General features: G+C 45.3%; 1 protein-coding gene across 2 annotated transcripts; it reads left to right on the top strand.

The window, feature by feature from the left end:
• The first annotated feature begins 4,460 nt into the window (after positions 1-4,460).
• On the top strand, positions 4,461-10,892 carry CCR1 (C-C motif chemokine receptor 1). Of its 2 annotated transcripts, XM_015131075.3 has the most exons (2): positions 4,461-4,491; positions 8,300-10,892. In XM_015131075.3, exon 2 carries the CDS (start codon positions 8,311-8,313, stop codon positions 9,376-9,378), a length of 1,068 nt encoding a protein of 355 aa, XP_014986561.1. In that variant the 5' UTR covers positions 4,461-4,491; positions 8,300-8,310; the 3' UTR covers positions 9,379-10,892.
• Positions 10,893-12,892: the final 2,000 nt, after the last annotated feature.

Raw genomic sequence — 12,892 nt, 5'->3', positions numbered from 1 at the left:
ATAAAAAAGAATGAGTTTGTGTCCTTTGTAGGGACATGGATGCAGCTGGAAACCATCATTCTCAGCAAACTATCGCAAGAACAGAAAGGCAAACACTGCATGTTCTCACTCATAGGTGGGAACTGAACAATGAGATCACTTGGACTCAAGAAGGGGAACATCACACACCAGGGCCTATCACGGGGAGGGGGGAGGGGGGAGGGATTGCATTGGGAGTTATACCGGATGTAAATGACGAGTTGATGGGTGCTGACGAGTTGATGGGTGCAGCACGCCAACATGGCACAGGTATACATATGTAACAAACCTGCATGTTATCCACATGTACCCTAGAACTTAAAGTATAATTAAAAAAAAAAAAAAAGGAAGAACTACAAACCAGTGCTCAACGAAATAAAAGAGGACACAAACAAATGGAAGAACATACCATGCTCATGGATAGGAAGAATCAATATCATGAAAATGTCCATACTACCCAAGGTAATTTACAGATTCAATACCATCCCCATCATGCTACCAATGACTTTCTTCACAGAATTGGAAAAACCTACTTTAAAGTTCATATGGAACCAAAAAAGAGCCCACATTGCCAAGACAATCCTAAGTCAAAAGAACAAAGCTGGAGGCGTCACGCTACCTGACTTCAAACTATGCTACAAGGCTATGGTAACCAAAACAGCATGATACTGGTATCAAAACAGAGATATAGACCAATGGAACAGAACAGAGCCCTCAGAAATAATACCACACATCTACAACCATCTGGTCTTTGACAAACCTGACAAAAACAAGAAATGGGGAAAGGATTCCCCATTTAATAAATGGTTCTGGGGAAACTGGCTAGCCATATGTAGAAAGTGGAAACTGAATCCCTTCCTTACACCTTATACAAAAATTAATTCGAGATGGATTAGAGACTTAAATCTTAGACCTAAAACCATAAAAACCCTAGAAGAAAAGCTAGGCAATATCATTCAGGACATAGGCATGGACAGGGACTTCATGTCTAAAACACCAAAAGCAATGGCAACAAAAGCCAAAATTGACAAATAGGATCTAATTAAACTGAAGTGCTTTTGCACAGCAAAAGAAACTATCATCAGAGTGAACAGGCAACCTACAGAATGGGAGAATATTTTTGCAATCTACTCATCTGACAAAGGGCTAATATCCAGAACCTACAAAGAACTCAAACAAATTTACAAGAAAAAAACAAACAACCCCATCAAAAAGTGGGCAAAGGATATGAACAGACACATCTCAAAAGAAGACATTTATGCAGCCACCAGACACATGAAAAAATGCTCATCATCATTCGCCATCAGAGAAATGCACATCAAAACCACAATGAGATACCATCTCACACCAGTTAGAATGGCGATCATTAAAAAGCCAGGAAACAACAGGTGCTGGAGAGGATGTGGAGAAATAGGAACACTTTTACACTGTTGGTGGGGCTGTAAACTAGTTCAACCATTGTGGAAGACTGTGGCGATTCCTCAAGGATCTAGAACTAGAAGTACCATTTGACCCAGCCATCCCATTACTAGGTACATACCCAAAGGATTATAAATCTTGCTGCTATAAAGACACATGCACACATATGTTTATTGCAGCACTATTCACAATAGCAAAGACTTGGAACCAACCCAAATGTCCATCAATGACAGACAAAATTAAGAAAATGTGGCACATATACACCATGGAATACTATGCAGCCATAAAAAAGGATGAGTTCATGTCCTTTTTAGGGACATGGATGCCCTGGAAACTATCATTCTCAGCAACCTATCATAAGAACAGAAAACCAAACACCGCATGTTCTCACTCATAGGTGGGAATTGAACAATGAGAACATTTGGACACAGGAAGGGGAACATCACACACCAGTGCCTGTTGTGGGGTGGGGGCAGGGGGGAGGGATAGGATTAGGAGATATACCTAATGTAAATGACGAGTTAATGGGTGCAGCACAACAACATGGCACATGTATACATATGTAACAAACCTGCACGTTGTGCACATGTACCCTAGAACTTAAAATATAATAAATAAATAAATAATAAAAAATGAAAATAAAGAATCATCCACAGCCACCACTGGCAAGGTCCCCTGCATCTCTTCCCCGAGCATTGGTGCCAAGGCTGGGGTGGAAGGCTGTCCCAGGACAGGGTTTGGTCTAGTGCTGGGCTTCCACTGCAACCTCTCTGGGGCAAAGGAAGCTGCCCACATCTCCCGCTTCTCTCCAAGGAAGAGGAACATTGATGTGGATCAAGGACAATATGGCAACCTTGAGAGAACACTACAGTTTTTAAGGAGAGGAGTCAAAGGGATTTTAAGAGAAATGGACAGGGCAAGATCATCCCTCTTTCCTGGTTTCTCCCTTGTCTCTCTGTGCTCCCCACATTGTACACATCTGCTGTGGTGAGATGGGCGTGTGCACTAAGGGGTTTGCAAGGCCATAGGAGATCTAGGTGCGGGTGTGGGAGGGGAGACAGAGCAGGCAACTGAGCAGCCTCTTGTTTAGGCCTTGAGCTAAAGAGAGAAAGAAGTCTTCCTAGCTCACAGCTGGTCCAGCCTAATCTTCTGAAGAAAGATCACATGGGACGCTGAGCCAAAAGCATTGAGAAAATCTAGATCCATGTCCCCCAAATTTAAGCTGGATCCATGCCACCTAAATTTAAGCATGCATCAGAATCATATGGCAGTCTTTGTCAAAACCTGGATTGCTCGGCCTCATCCCCAGGATTTCTGAGTCAGTATGTCCGGCATGGGACCCCAGAATTTGCATGGTTAGCAACATCCCAGGGAATGTGGATGCTGCTGGTCCAGGGACCTCACTTTGAGAACCACTGCTCTAAAGGACTTCCTCACCCCTTCTCACCCTTGATGCACCCTTCCTTAGCCCAGGGTATTTCCCAGGCCACTACAAAAGCTGTTCCTCATTGTGGTAACTTGGTTAATTGTTTGTGATCCTTCCTAAGCTATAAGCTCTCAAAGAATGGATCCAGCCTCTTTCTTCACCACGATATCCCAAGCACCCAATACAATGTCTGGCACATTGTGAGTACTGAATAAATATTTGTTCAATGAACAAGCAGATTTGCCTGGTACATCCCTTCTGTGGCATGAAACCTACAGCAGTGCTGGAAGGCTGGTTGAGGATGAGGTACTGACCATGTCCCTCACTTTAGACAGGATCAAGGACAAGGAAGGCCTCACAAGCCTCTGTTCTTTTTGGAAACTGATCCACCAGCAAAGTGCTGCAAATAGCCAGGCCCATGCAGACCCCCATTTACTTCTTCGGGGTGAAGCTGAGTGATGATCAGACATCAACCTTAGGCCATCTTGTCTGAATTCTTTATTTTACAGATAAGGAAACTGAACCATGAAGGGACAAGTGATCTTTTCAAAGCACATTCACACTGATGGTTTCTGAAACAGTGCTTCGTAGCAATGCAGTGAGGAAGGTTAGGGGTGTCCCCACATTACAGAAGACACAAGGGCAGTGGCAGAGTAGGTATTGGCAGTTGTGAGAAGAGTCACAGTACTCATCATTTGTCAGACATTTTTCACTGTGCCAGGCACTCTGACATTTTTCAAGTACAAGGTGACCTCATGCTTCTCCTCTGAGGTAAGCATTTAGTACTCCCATTTAGCAGAGTAGGAACTGAGACTTAGAAAGGTGAGTGATCTGCCCATGTCACAGGTGGAGAGCTGGGATTTGAACTTGGCCCATGTTTGACCATCGCATAAAGCAGGAATGGGGCATCAGAAAGGGAAGATCGAAACATAACCAACAGACCTATATTCCCTCCATGCTGGAGGTTCCTGAGGCAAAGCCACTCTCTGAGGTTTGGTGGGGAGGGACGTGGGGAACACAGAGCAGAGGGACAGTGAGCTCCCAGAGGCTGAGGGGTATGGGGTGTCAAAGAGAAGCTGCTGCCTCTGTGTACACCCATGTCAGTTGGTTTTGAGGAACAGGACTCAGGATTGCAGTTTACATCCTTCCATTCACAATCTTTAAGGAAGAAGAAAAAAAAAGTCTGCCGCTGACTGCAAGAGCTCTATGCCCTGCCCCCATCCCACATATACACATCCCACACTTCAATTGCTCCAAACATTCTGGGAACATCTCACTGCCACCCACCTCACCCAACTCAGTTTCACCTGCCCCCAATTCCCTTAAGGCTGAGCTCCCAGGGCCAAGACTCAAGAGCCTCAGAGTGAGCAGAGAAAATCCTCGCAGTTAACTTGGCCTCCAGGAAGTGGCCACTGGTGGGCGTTGTGGCCATTCATGAGCACCCAACCACACAAAAAGAAGAACTTTGTCCCCCTTCTTGTCATTTTGAAAGACTGTGAAACTGGAGTCAATTCTCCATCATCACACAGGAAGCTGAGCACTTCCCACTTGGTCAGGACCTTGAATTCATAAAAACTCGGAAAGCCCCAGAAACAAAGACTTCACGGACAAAGTCCCTTGGAACCAGAGTAAGTGGCGCTTGTTTTCCTGTCTTATCTGTTACTGTGGAGGGCAGTCTTGTTCAAAGACATGCATGCAGCTAGGGGCTCCTCAAAGGTGAGGGGAGTTCTTTGAGGGCCGGGCAAATGTCTAAGTAGCCCATGGATGCATCTCCAAGGCAATTAATACTGTAGCAATACTGAGAATGATGGATTTATAAAGCTGGGTGCTCAGATGAAATATAGGCTTTTTTTGCTAAAAAGGAAGCTTACTTGAAGGATTGGCTGTTGGTTACTGATTAAGAAAGTCAGTCAGTACTAAGGGACAAAAGGTGTTTTCTGTGGAAACCTATCCAACAAGAAATTGCTTGGGCAGGCGCAGTGGCTCACGCCTGTAATCCCAGCACTTTGGAGGCCGAGGCGGGAGGATCACGAGGTCAAGAGTTGAATCCGGGAGGTGGAGATTGCAGCGAGCTGAGACTGTGCCACTGCACTCCAGCCTGGCGACAGAGCAAGAGTCTGTCTAAAGAAAAAAAAAATTACTTGCCAAATCCCTCCATGTAAAGGAAAACCAAACATGGTGTATGAAGAAATTAAAGCAAGAGGGAAATATTAGTTAGAAAAATCTTGGCAGATGCAAGGATGATTTGATACTGAACCTATCTCTTAAGAAGACTAGAACCAAGGATCCTCAAAATCGGCACTGCTGTCTTTGGAGGAAGTAGGCTTTCACTCACCCAAAGGCAAGGAGCTGGCCAGGTGATCTTGGGGGGCATCTGTTCTGCTCTACTAACAAAAACACAGGTCAGGATTTTGTTCTGAAGATAGAGGGGCATGGTGGCTCCTTACAGGTATCTACTTCATAGGTGATCTTGGTGGGTCCCAGATTTCAAAGAAGAGATGGAAACTCCCAGAAGTTTGCATAGCCTACCACCAGGCTATGTGCCACTCACTGATCGTTTAGTTCCCGCACCGAGCAGTGGGACAGTGCTGGCTGGACTGTTCAGAATGTGGGGCCTGGGCAGTGATGTGCTTGTAAATGTTCAACAACTGACTCTTTTGAAGAAAAGATCCCTGCTTTATAACATTTGTTGATTTTCACGGTATAAATGCTCCCACCGTGGTCAGTTTCAAGCTACCAACATGCTGAATGTGGAGTGGGGAAGAGATGCCCGCGATTGGCATTTATGAACCAGTGCAAGCCAGCCAGCACACCATCGGCCTGGGTGTCTTTCACCATCACCGATTGCTCTATATCTGCTCAGAGACTTCACCAGCTCCCAGGCTGGAGGACACTGGCCGTGGAGGGTCCAGGATCCAGGGCTATAGCTGACCACTGTGCAGTGGCCTTGAGGCAGACTTCTGCAATAGAATACAGCAGGGCTAGCAGGTTAGATGGCAACACGGTCCTTTGCTTTCTCTCGTGGGGCCGCACCCCAGATCACCTCCCTTTAGGAACAGCATGCCTTGGAGTGGTTGCCTGGTGCTTAACAAGTTGGGGAAATAACAAATGGGTTGGAGGTAGGGGGAGTATGGAGGTGACTCGGTTTAAAATGCCACCTGACAATGTTGACCCCACTTGCCTTCAACTTTGCCAAACCTTCCCAGAAACTGGACTCATGGGGTCAGCCTCACACTAGCTGCTCTTCATGCTTTCCAAGCTGTTTGCTTATGTCCACTGTTAACCTGCCAGCCCACGGAAAAGTGCTGACTACCAAACTGAACTGTCTGCCCTCATCAGCAATAGCTGTGGTCACAGAAATTAGAAAGTGCCAACACAGCTTTGTTAGTGACCGGTAGCCTGACTCTCTCCAGAAAGAAGGCTGATTGGATCTCTCTGGAGATGGAGGAGTGGGCCAAGGGATGGGTTTGATGAAAAATGAAAGCTCCTCACTTCCCACTCTAATAGAGCATCTCCCCTTCCAGTCAGGGTGACCTATACCCTCCATGTGCCTTCATCTCCTTTACAATGGCTATTGAAAAAATGTGAATTGTGTAAGCAGGAAACATTCCTTAAGGAGAGTAGAAGGAACAACACCAGAGACGCAGGTTTAAGATAGAAATTATAAAGTAGGTGCCACTTACTTTACTGATCAGTATTTGAGTCAAATCAATTTAGATTGGTGGCAATAGATTGACAATTTCAAATGTCATTCACATGGAAGGGACCATCATTGTCCACCGTTACCAAGAAAAATCACTTTCTAGATTAACTACAAAGAGATTTGGCGGGGGGGTGGAGGACAGGGTATACCAGCCAGCCAGGGACATCCTGGACATTGGTGCCTGGGACGCACTGGTGGTGACAGGCCTCAGGGAAGGGCTCCTGCAGGGAAGGAGGTCTCTCAGGGAAGGTCCCCAAGAAAAGTGCCCTGGCCTGGCCCTTGCCAGGTGGTGGTGGTGGGGATGATGGTGGCACTTTTCTCATACATTACTTCACAGCAGCCCTACAAGATAAGAGTTGCTTTCCCACATTACAGATGAGGAATGAAGCTCAGAGAGGTAAAATAATTTATCCAAGGTCACAAAGCTCGTAGGTTACACCAAAGCTGATACTTCATTTGGGGAGGCATCTTTAATAAGCAATTGGACAGGATTCAAAAAGTGTGCCGAAAAAGCAGGGACTGGGAGAAGTCCTACAAAGGCAACCTACGGAGTGATTCTTTTTGTTTCATTTTTGTTTGCTTTAAGGCATCCCTGGGTAAAAATATCTAAGAGCTTATCTCAGCAGAATTCAGCTAGTCGCTGTGTAACATCATCTCATAGCTCCAGATCATTCTGAACTCTTCCTCCCCTGACGCCCAGTTTTCTCTTTTTCTGACCACGTTATCTCCCTCCTCTCTGCCTGCACTTTCCTCTCCTTTCAGAAGGTCTGCAGAGTGACCTTAGACCTAGTGCCACCTAAGCGCTGTGCAATGTGGGTCAGGCTCAGCCCTCTCTGGTGCCCTCAGTTTCCTCATCTCCAAAATAATGGGATTGACCTACTAGGATTTCACTATGGCAACACCACTGGTGTTTGGGGTAGAATGATCTCTGCATTGTAGGACATCCTTGGCCCTGCCTACCAAATGACAGTAGCGTCCCCCAGTTTTGGTGACAACAGCAACAAATGCCCACACATTTCCAAGTGCCTCAAGGGTACTAGGTCACTCTTGGCTGAGAATCTTTTTAGACCAAAAGCCATGAAGATCTGTTTGTATCTTACTCTGAGCCAGGACCATTTTCTTTCTCAGAGTCCTTTTTTCTTTCACAGAGTCCACAGTACAAAGTCACCGCTCAGTGACAGTGACAGGAAAGCGTAGTGGTGTCAGGGCTGGGCATAAGAGTGATGCACACCTGGGTTTGAGCTCCAGCTCTGTTCTCACAAGAGGTGTGTCCTTGAATATGTTTCCTAACCACTCTGAACCTCTGTTTCATCACCTCTTAAATGAGAACAATAATGGGACCCCTCCAGGGCTCTTTAACCCTAAGTCCAATGCCTAGCCCATGGGGGTGCTTAGGAAGTGTTGGTTATGAATAGTGTGGTAAGGTCTCCCTCTGGTTTTCCACCCACTGAACTTACCTCTTAAAAAACTCTTTGCCAAAATGATTGAATCAATGATTTGTACATTCATTTGCTTATTGCTTCCACTCTCTGTTAGACTGCAGTTTCCTAGAAGGCAGAGAGGACCTAGGTTTCTCTAACACTCATTTTCTCCCCAAGGCATGGTACACAGAAGGCACTCAATAAACATGTATTGAGTGGCTGAAGAAATGTCCCTACTCCCTTGTCTTTACTGTCCAGTGCCCACTGCCTTTAATAGCAGAGTAAAGACAATTTTTTTTTTTAAACCTGTAGGAGAAGCCGGGATGGAGACTCCAGACACCACAGAGAACTATGACATGATCACAGAGTTTGACTATGGGGATGCAACTCCATGCCACAAGGTGAATGAGAGGGCCATTTTGGCCCAACTGCTGCCCCCTCTGTACTCCTTGGTATTTGTCATTGGCGTGGTTGGAAACCTCCTGGTGGTCCTGGTCCTTGTGCAATACAAGAGGCTCAAAAACATGACCAACATCTACCTCCTGAACCTGGCCATTTCTGACCTGCTCTTCCTGTTCACACTGCCCTTCCTGATCTACTACAAGTCGACAGATGACTGGATTTTTGGTGATGCCATGTGTAAGATCCTCTCTGGGTTTTATTACACAGGCTTGTACAGCGAGATCTTTTTCATCATCCTGCTGACGATTGACAGGTACCTGGCCATCGTCCATGCCGTGTTTGCCTTGAGGGCACGGACCGTCACTTTTGGTGTCATCACCAGCATCATCATTTGGGCCCTGGCCATCTTGGCTTCCTCGCCACTCATGTACTTTTCCAAGACCCAGTGGAACATCGTTCGCCACAGCTGCAACCTTCACTTTCCTTACGAAAGCTTTCAACAGTGGAAGCTGTTTCAGGCTCTGAAACTGAACCTCTTTGGGCTGGTGTTGCCTTTGTTGGTCATGATTGTCTGCTACACAGGGATCATAAAGATTCTGCTCAGACGACCAAATGAGAAGAAATCCAAAGCTGTCCGTCTGATTTTTGTCATCATGATCATCTTCTTTCTCTTTTGGACCCCGTACAATTTGACTGAACTTATTTCTGTTTTCCAAGAATTCTTGTTCACTCATCTTTGTGAGCAGAACAGACAATTGGACCTGGCTATGGAAGTGACGGAGGTGATCGCCAACATGCACTGCTGTGTCAACCCAGTGATTTACGCCTTCGCCGGTGAGAGGTTCCGGAAGTACCTACGGCAGTTGTTCCACAGGCGTGTGGCCGTGCACCTGGTTAAATGGCTCCCCTTCCTCTCCGGGGACAGGCTGGAGAGGGTCAGCTCCACGTCTCCCTCCACAGGGGAGCATGAACTCTCTGCTGGACTCTGACTCAGACTACAGGAGGCCAACCCAGAACCAGCAGGAGTGACCTGCCAGGCACATTGAGCCAGCAGCCTGGTTCTCCCAGCCAGGTTCTGACACTTGGCACAGCATGGAGTCACAGCCACTTGGGATAGAGAGGGAAAGTAATGGTGGCCTGGGGCTTCTGGGGCTTCAGTCTCTTCCATGAACTTCCCTGGTAGAAAGGAGATGAATGAGCAAAACCAAATATTCCAGACACTGGGACTAAGCGTACCGGAGAAGGGCTTGGACTCAAGCAAGATTTCAGATTTGTGACCATTAGCATTTGTCAACAAAGTCACCCATTTCCCACTATTGCTTGCACAAACCAATTAAACCTAGTAGTGGTGAATGTGGGCTCCATTCAAAGTGAGCTCGTGAGCCATGGGAGACACTGATGCATGAGGAATTTCTGTTCTGCCATCACCCCCCTACCCTCCCACTGCCAAAGATCTTGGAAATAGTGATTTCCACAGTGACTCCACTCTGAGTCCCAGAGCCAATCAGTAGCCAGAATCTGCCTCCCCTCCACTCCCACTGCAGGATTTGGGCCCTTGGAATCCTGGGGAACAAAGAACTAATGATGGAATAATTGAGACCTAATGAGAAATAGAAATAGGGAACTACTGTTGGCAGTGGAACTAAGAAATCCCTTAGGAAAAATTTTTATATCCACTAAAATTAAACAATTCAGGGAGTGGGCTAAGCATGGGCCATATGAATAACATGATGTGCTTCTTAAAATAGCCATAAAGGAGAGGGACTTATCATTTCCATTTACCCTTCTTTTCTGACTATTTTTCTGAATCTCCCTTCTCTTCAAGTTGGGTCATATATTGGTGGATTCTAACGGCTTTATGGCAGCAATTAGTAACAGGCAAAAGGAACCAGAGTTGGTTTCCCTTCTGTTTGTTCTTCATCTAAGCCTTCTGGTTTTATGGGTCAGAGTTCTGACTGCCACCTTGGACTTGTCAGCAAAAAAATGACCTGCTGTGTAAGCTGACAGTATTTGTAGCTGATGGGGGTTGGGCGGAAAGTGTCTACTAGGAAGATGCCTGCCCTTGCAGGAGGGTGGGGTGAGATTCTGTGCTGATGTAGGAGTCCGAGAGGGCCCTCAACTCAAAGGAGCTTATTTATCCAAAATGTTCTGGATGCGTCATCTCTAACCAAGGACCCCCTATTTATCATGCCTTTGTTCTTTTTTCCCTCAGATGTATATTTCTTTAAAAATCATTTTCCTAATAACAAAACTTATTTCTAAAACAGCTTAAAAATACAAAGAAAAAGTCCCAAACACTGACATTACCTACACTTCCACTATCCAAAGACAAAATTGCCCACTATGCATTTTTGGGTGTATTTTCTTTTAGTTTGTTTTTTGTTCAGTGCATATTTATGATAATAACAAAGATGGACTTCAATTGTACCCACTGCTCTGTTGTTGGTTTTAATTAGCAGCAAGTTGTGATCACTTTCCCAGGTCAATAAATCATTTCAAAGCATGGTTTTTGGTGCCTGCACTGAAGTCTATGGCAGGGATGCACCCTAATTTACTCCACCCATTTCCCCGCTATTGCTTGCACAAATCAATTCAACACAGCAGTGATGACTGTGGGCTCCATTCAAAGCAAGCTCTTGAGCCATGAGAGACACTGATGCATGAGGAATGTCTGTTCTTGCAGGGTGCTCAGCTCAGTGAGCCAGACAGACACAGGGATGCCAACAGGGTCCAGGCAGCATGGCAGGGGGTTGGGGGGGACTACAGAGCTCAGGGTGCCAAGGCAGTAAAAAGGAAGAAGGAATCATCAGTCAGAAGGCACCCTAAGCTGACGGGTGTCCCACCTTACAACACAGTAACACCATTGGACTGACTTTCCTCCTTTGTGGACACTAGAGCTTCACTCTTACCAAACCACCCACCCCCTTTAGTGGGAATTATGTTCACATGTGGTCTCTGTACAAAGAAGCTGGTGTCATGATGGTCTCGAAAACTTTTGTCTGGGATAGAGGAGGTCATGCTACCTGGGCTTACACCCCCACACAGAAAATATAGACAAATACAGGCTATGGAGTCCAGGTGGATGTCAGCTTTCCAGTTGTAAACCCACCAGCTCTCTCAGTGTGTAGAAAGGAGGCTTAACTGAATTAAGACATATTTGTCTACTGCTTTAGTAAAATAAAACTGCATCAGAAAACATTTAGTCCACAGTGAAATCATAATGTGGAATATTTCACAAGATCCTCCAGTTCCATTTTGAAGTAATACTTGTTTTTCCCCTTATTACAAAGGGAATTTCTAGTTGTAGAAAACTGGAAATAGCTAAAAAACACAAAGGAGAAAAATGAAAGCAACTGCAATTCTCCTCCCCAAATATAACCTCCCTTATACTACTGTTTTAGTACATTTCCTTCTAGTACTGTTTTCTAAATGCACACACATACATAGACAATCACACTTAATATTTTGTGTGCCTGTAACCTTGTTAATGTTTGACACATAGTAAGCACTAAGTAAATGCTGGCTAAGTGAAGCTCAATTTCTGAGCTCCAATTTCCTCATTTATAAAGTGAAGAGGAGCCTAGTATCTACCTCATGCTGTTCTGAGGATTAAATAACATAAAGTTAGGGAAATTGGGCAGTATTCCTCCAACATTATCCAATAAGACTCCTGCCAGCACCTTTCCTTGGTCACTCAAGACATTCCAGCTCCTCCTGACTGCCTCCCCCACCCCTCCCATGCCCTGGTCCTGTGCTAATGGGGTGCAGCCCCAGACTCATCGCTCTTGTTGTCCCCATTGCTTTTTCGATTTCATCCTTACAGAAAGACTGCCAGAAGAGCACAAAGAACTCCCTTCTCTCCTATCCAGACTCACCAGTTGTCAGCATTTTCCCATGTTTGCGTTAAATTCATCATTCTCTAGATGATAGATTAGATATATACCCGCATACGTATCTAGATCTAGATGCTAGATATAGATAAATAGACATACAATGCTATTTTTTTCTCCACAATCATTTGAGAGCAAGTTGCAAATACAATGCCTCATTATCATCATTACCCTCAGAATGTTTTTACTACCAACAAGGATATTCCCCCACATAACCGAAACAGGAAACTGGTACGGACACAATATCACCATATTATCTGTACCCCTGTTTCCAGTTTTGCCCACTTTGCCAATAATGTCCTCTATAATCCCAGGGTCCAGAAACGCTTGTTTTACTCAGTTGTCTGCTCCTCTAGTCTCCTTCAAGAGCAGTTTCTCAGGCTTTTCTTGTCTTTCAAGACTTCAGCATTTAAGAGCAACACTACAGTTACCTGATAGACAATGATTCCTCAATTTGACTGACTGATGTTTCCTTAGTTCCAGGTTATGAAACTAGGGCAGAAATCTCACAGAATGGTTGCTGTGTTCTCAGTGCATAATATCAGAACACACCTGATGCCAATCTTCCCCACAACTGGTGATGTTAAACTTGATCAGTTTCTTAAGAAGGTGT

The sequence above is a fragment of the Macaca mulatta genome, chromosome 2, assembly GCF_049350105.2.
Source record: "Macaca mulatta isolate MMU2019108-1 chromosome 2, T2T-MMU8v2.0, whole genome shotgun sequence".
Taxonomy (NCBI): domain Eukaryota; kingdom Metazoa; phylum Chordata; class Mammalia; order Primates; family Cercopithecidae; genus Macaca; species Macaca mulatta.
The sequence above is the reverse complement of the archived record's forward strand: the minus strand, read 5'-3'. Positions and strand labels throughout refer to the sequence as shown.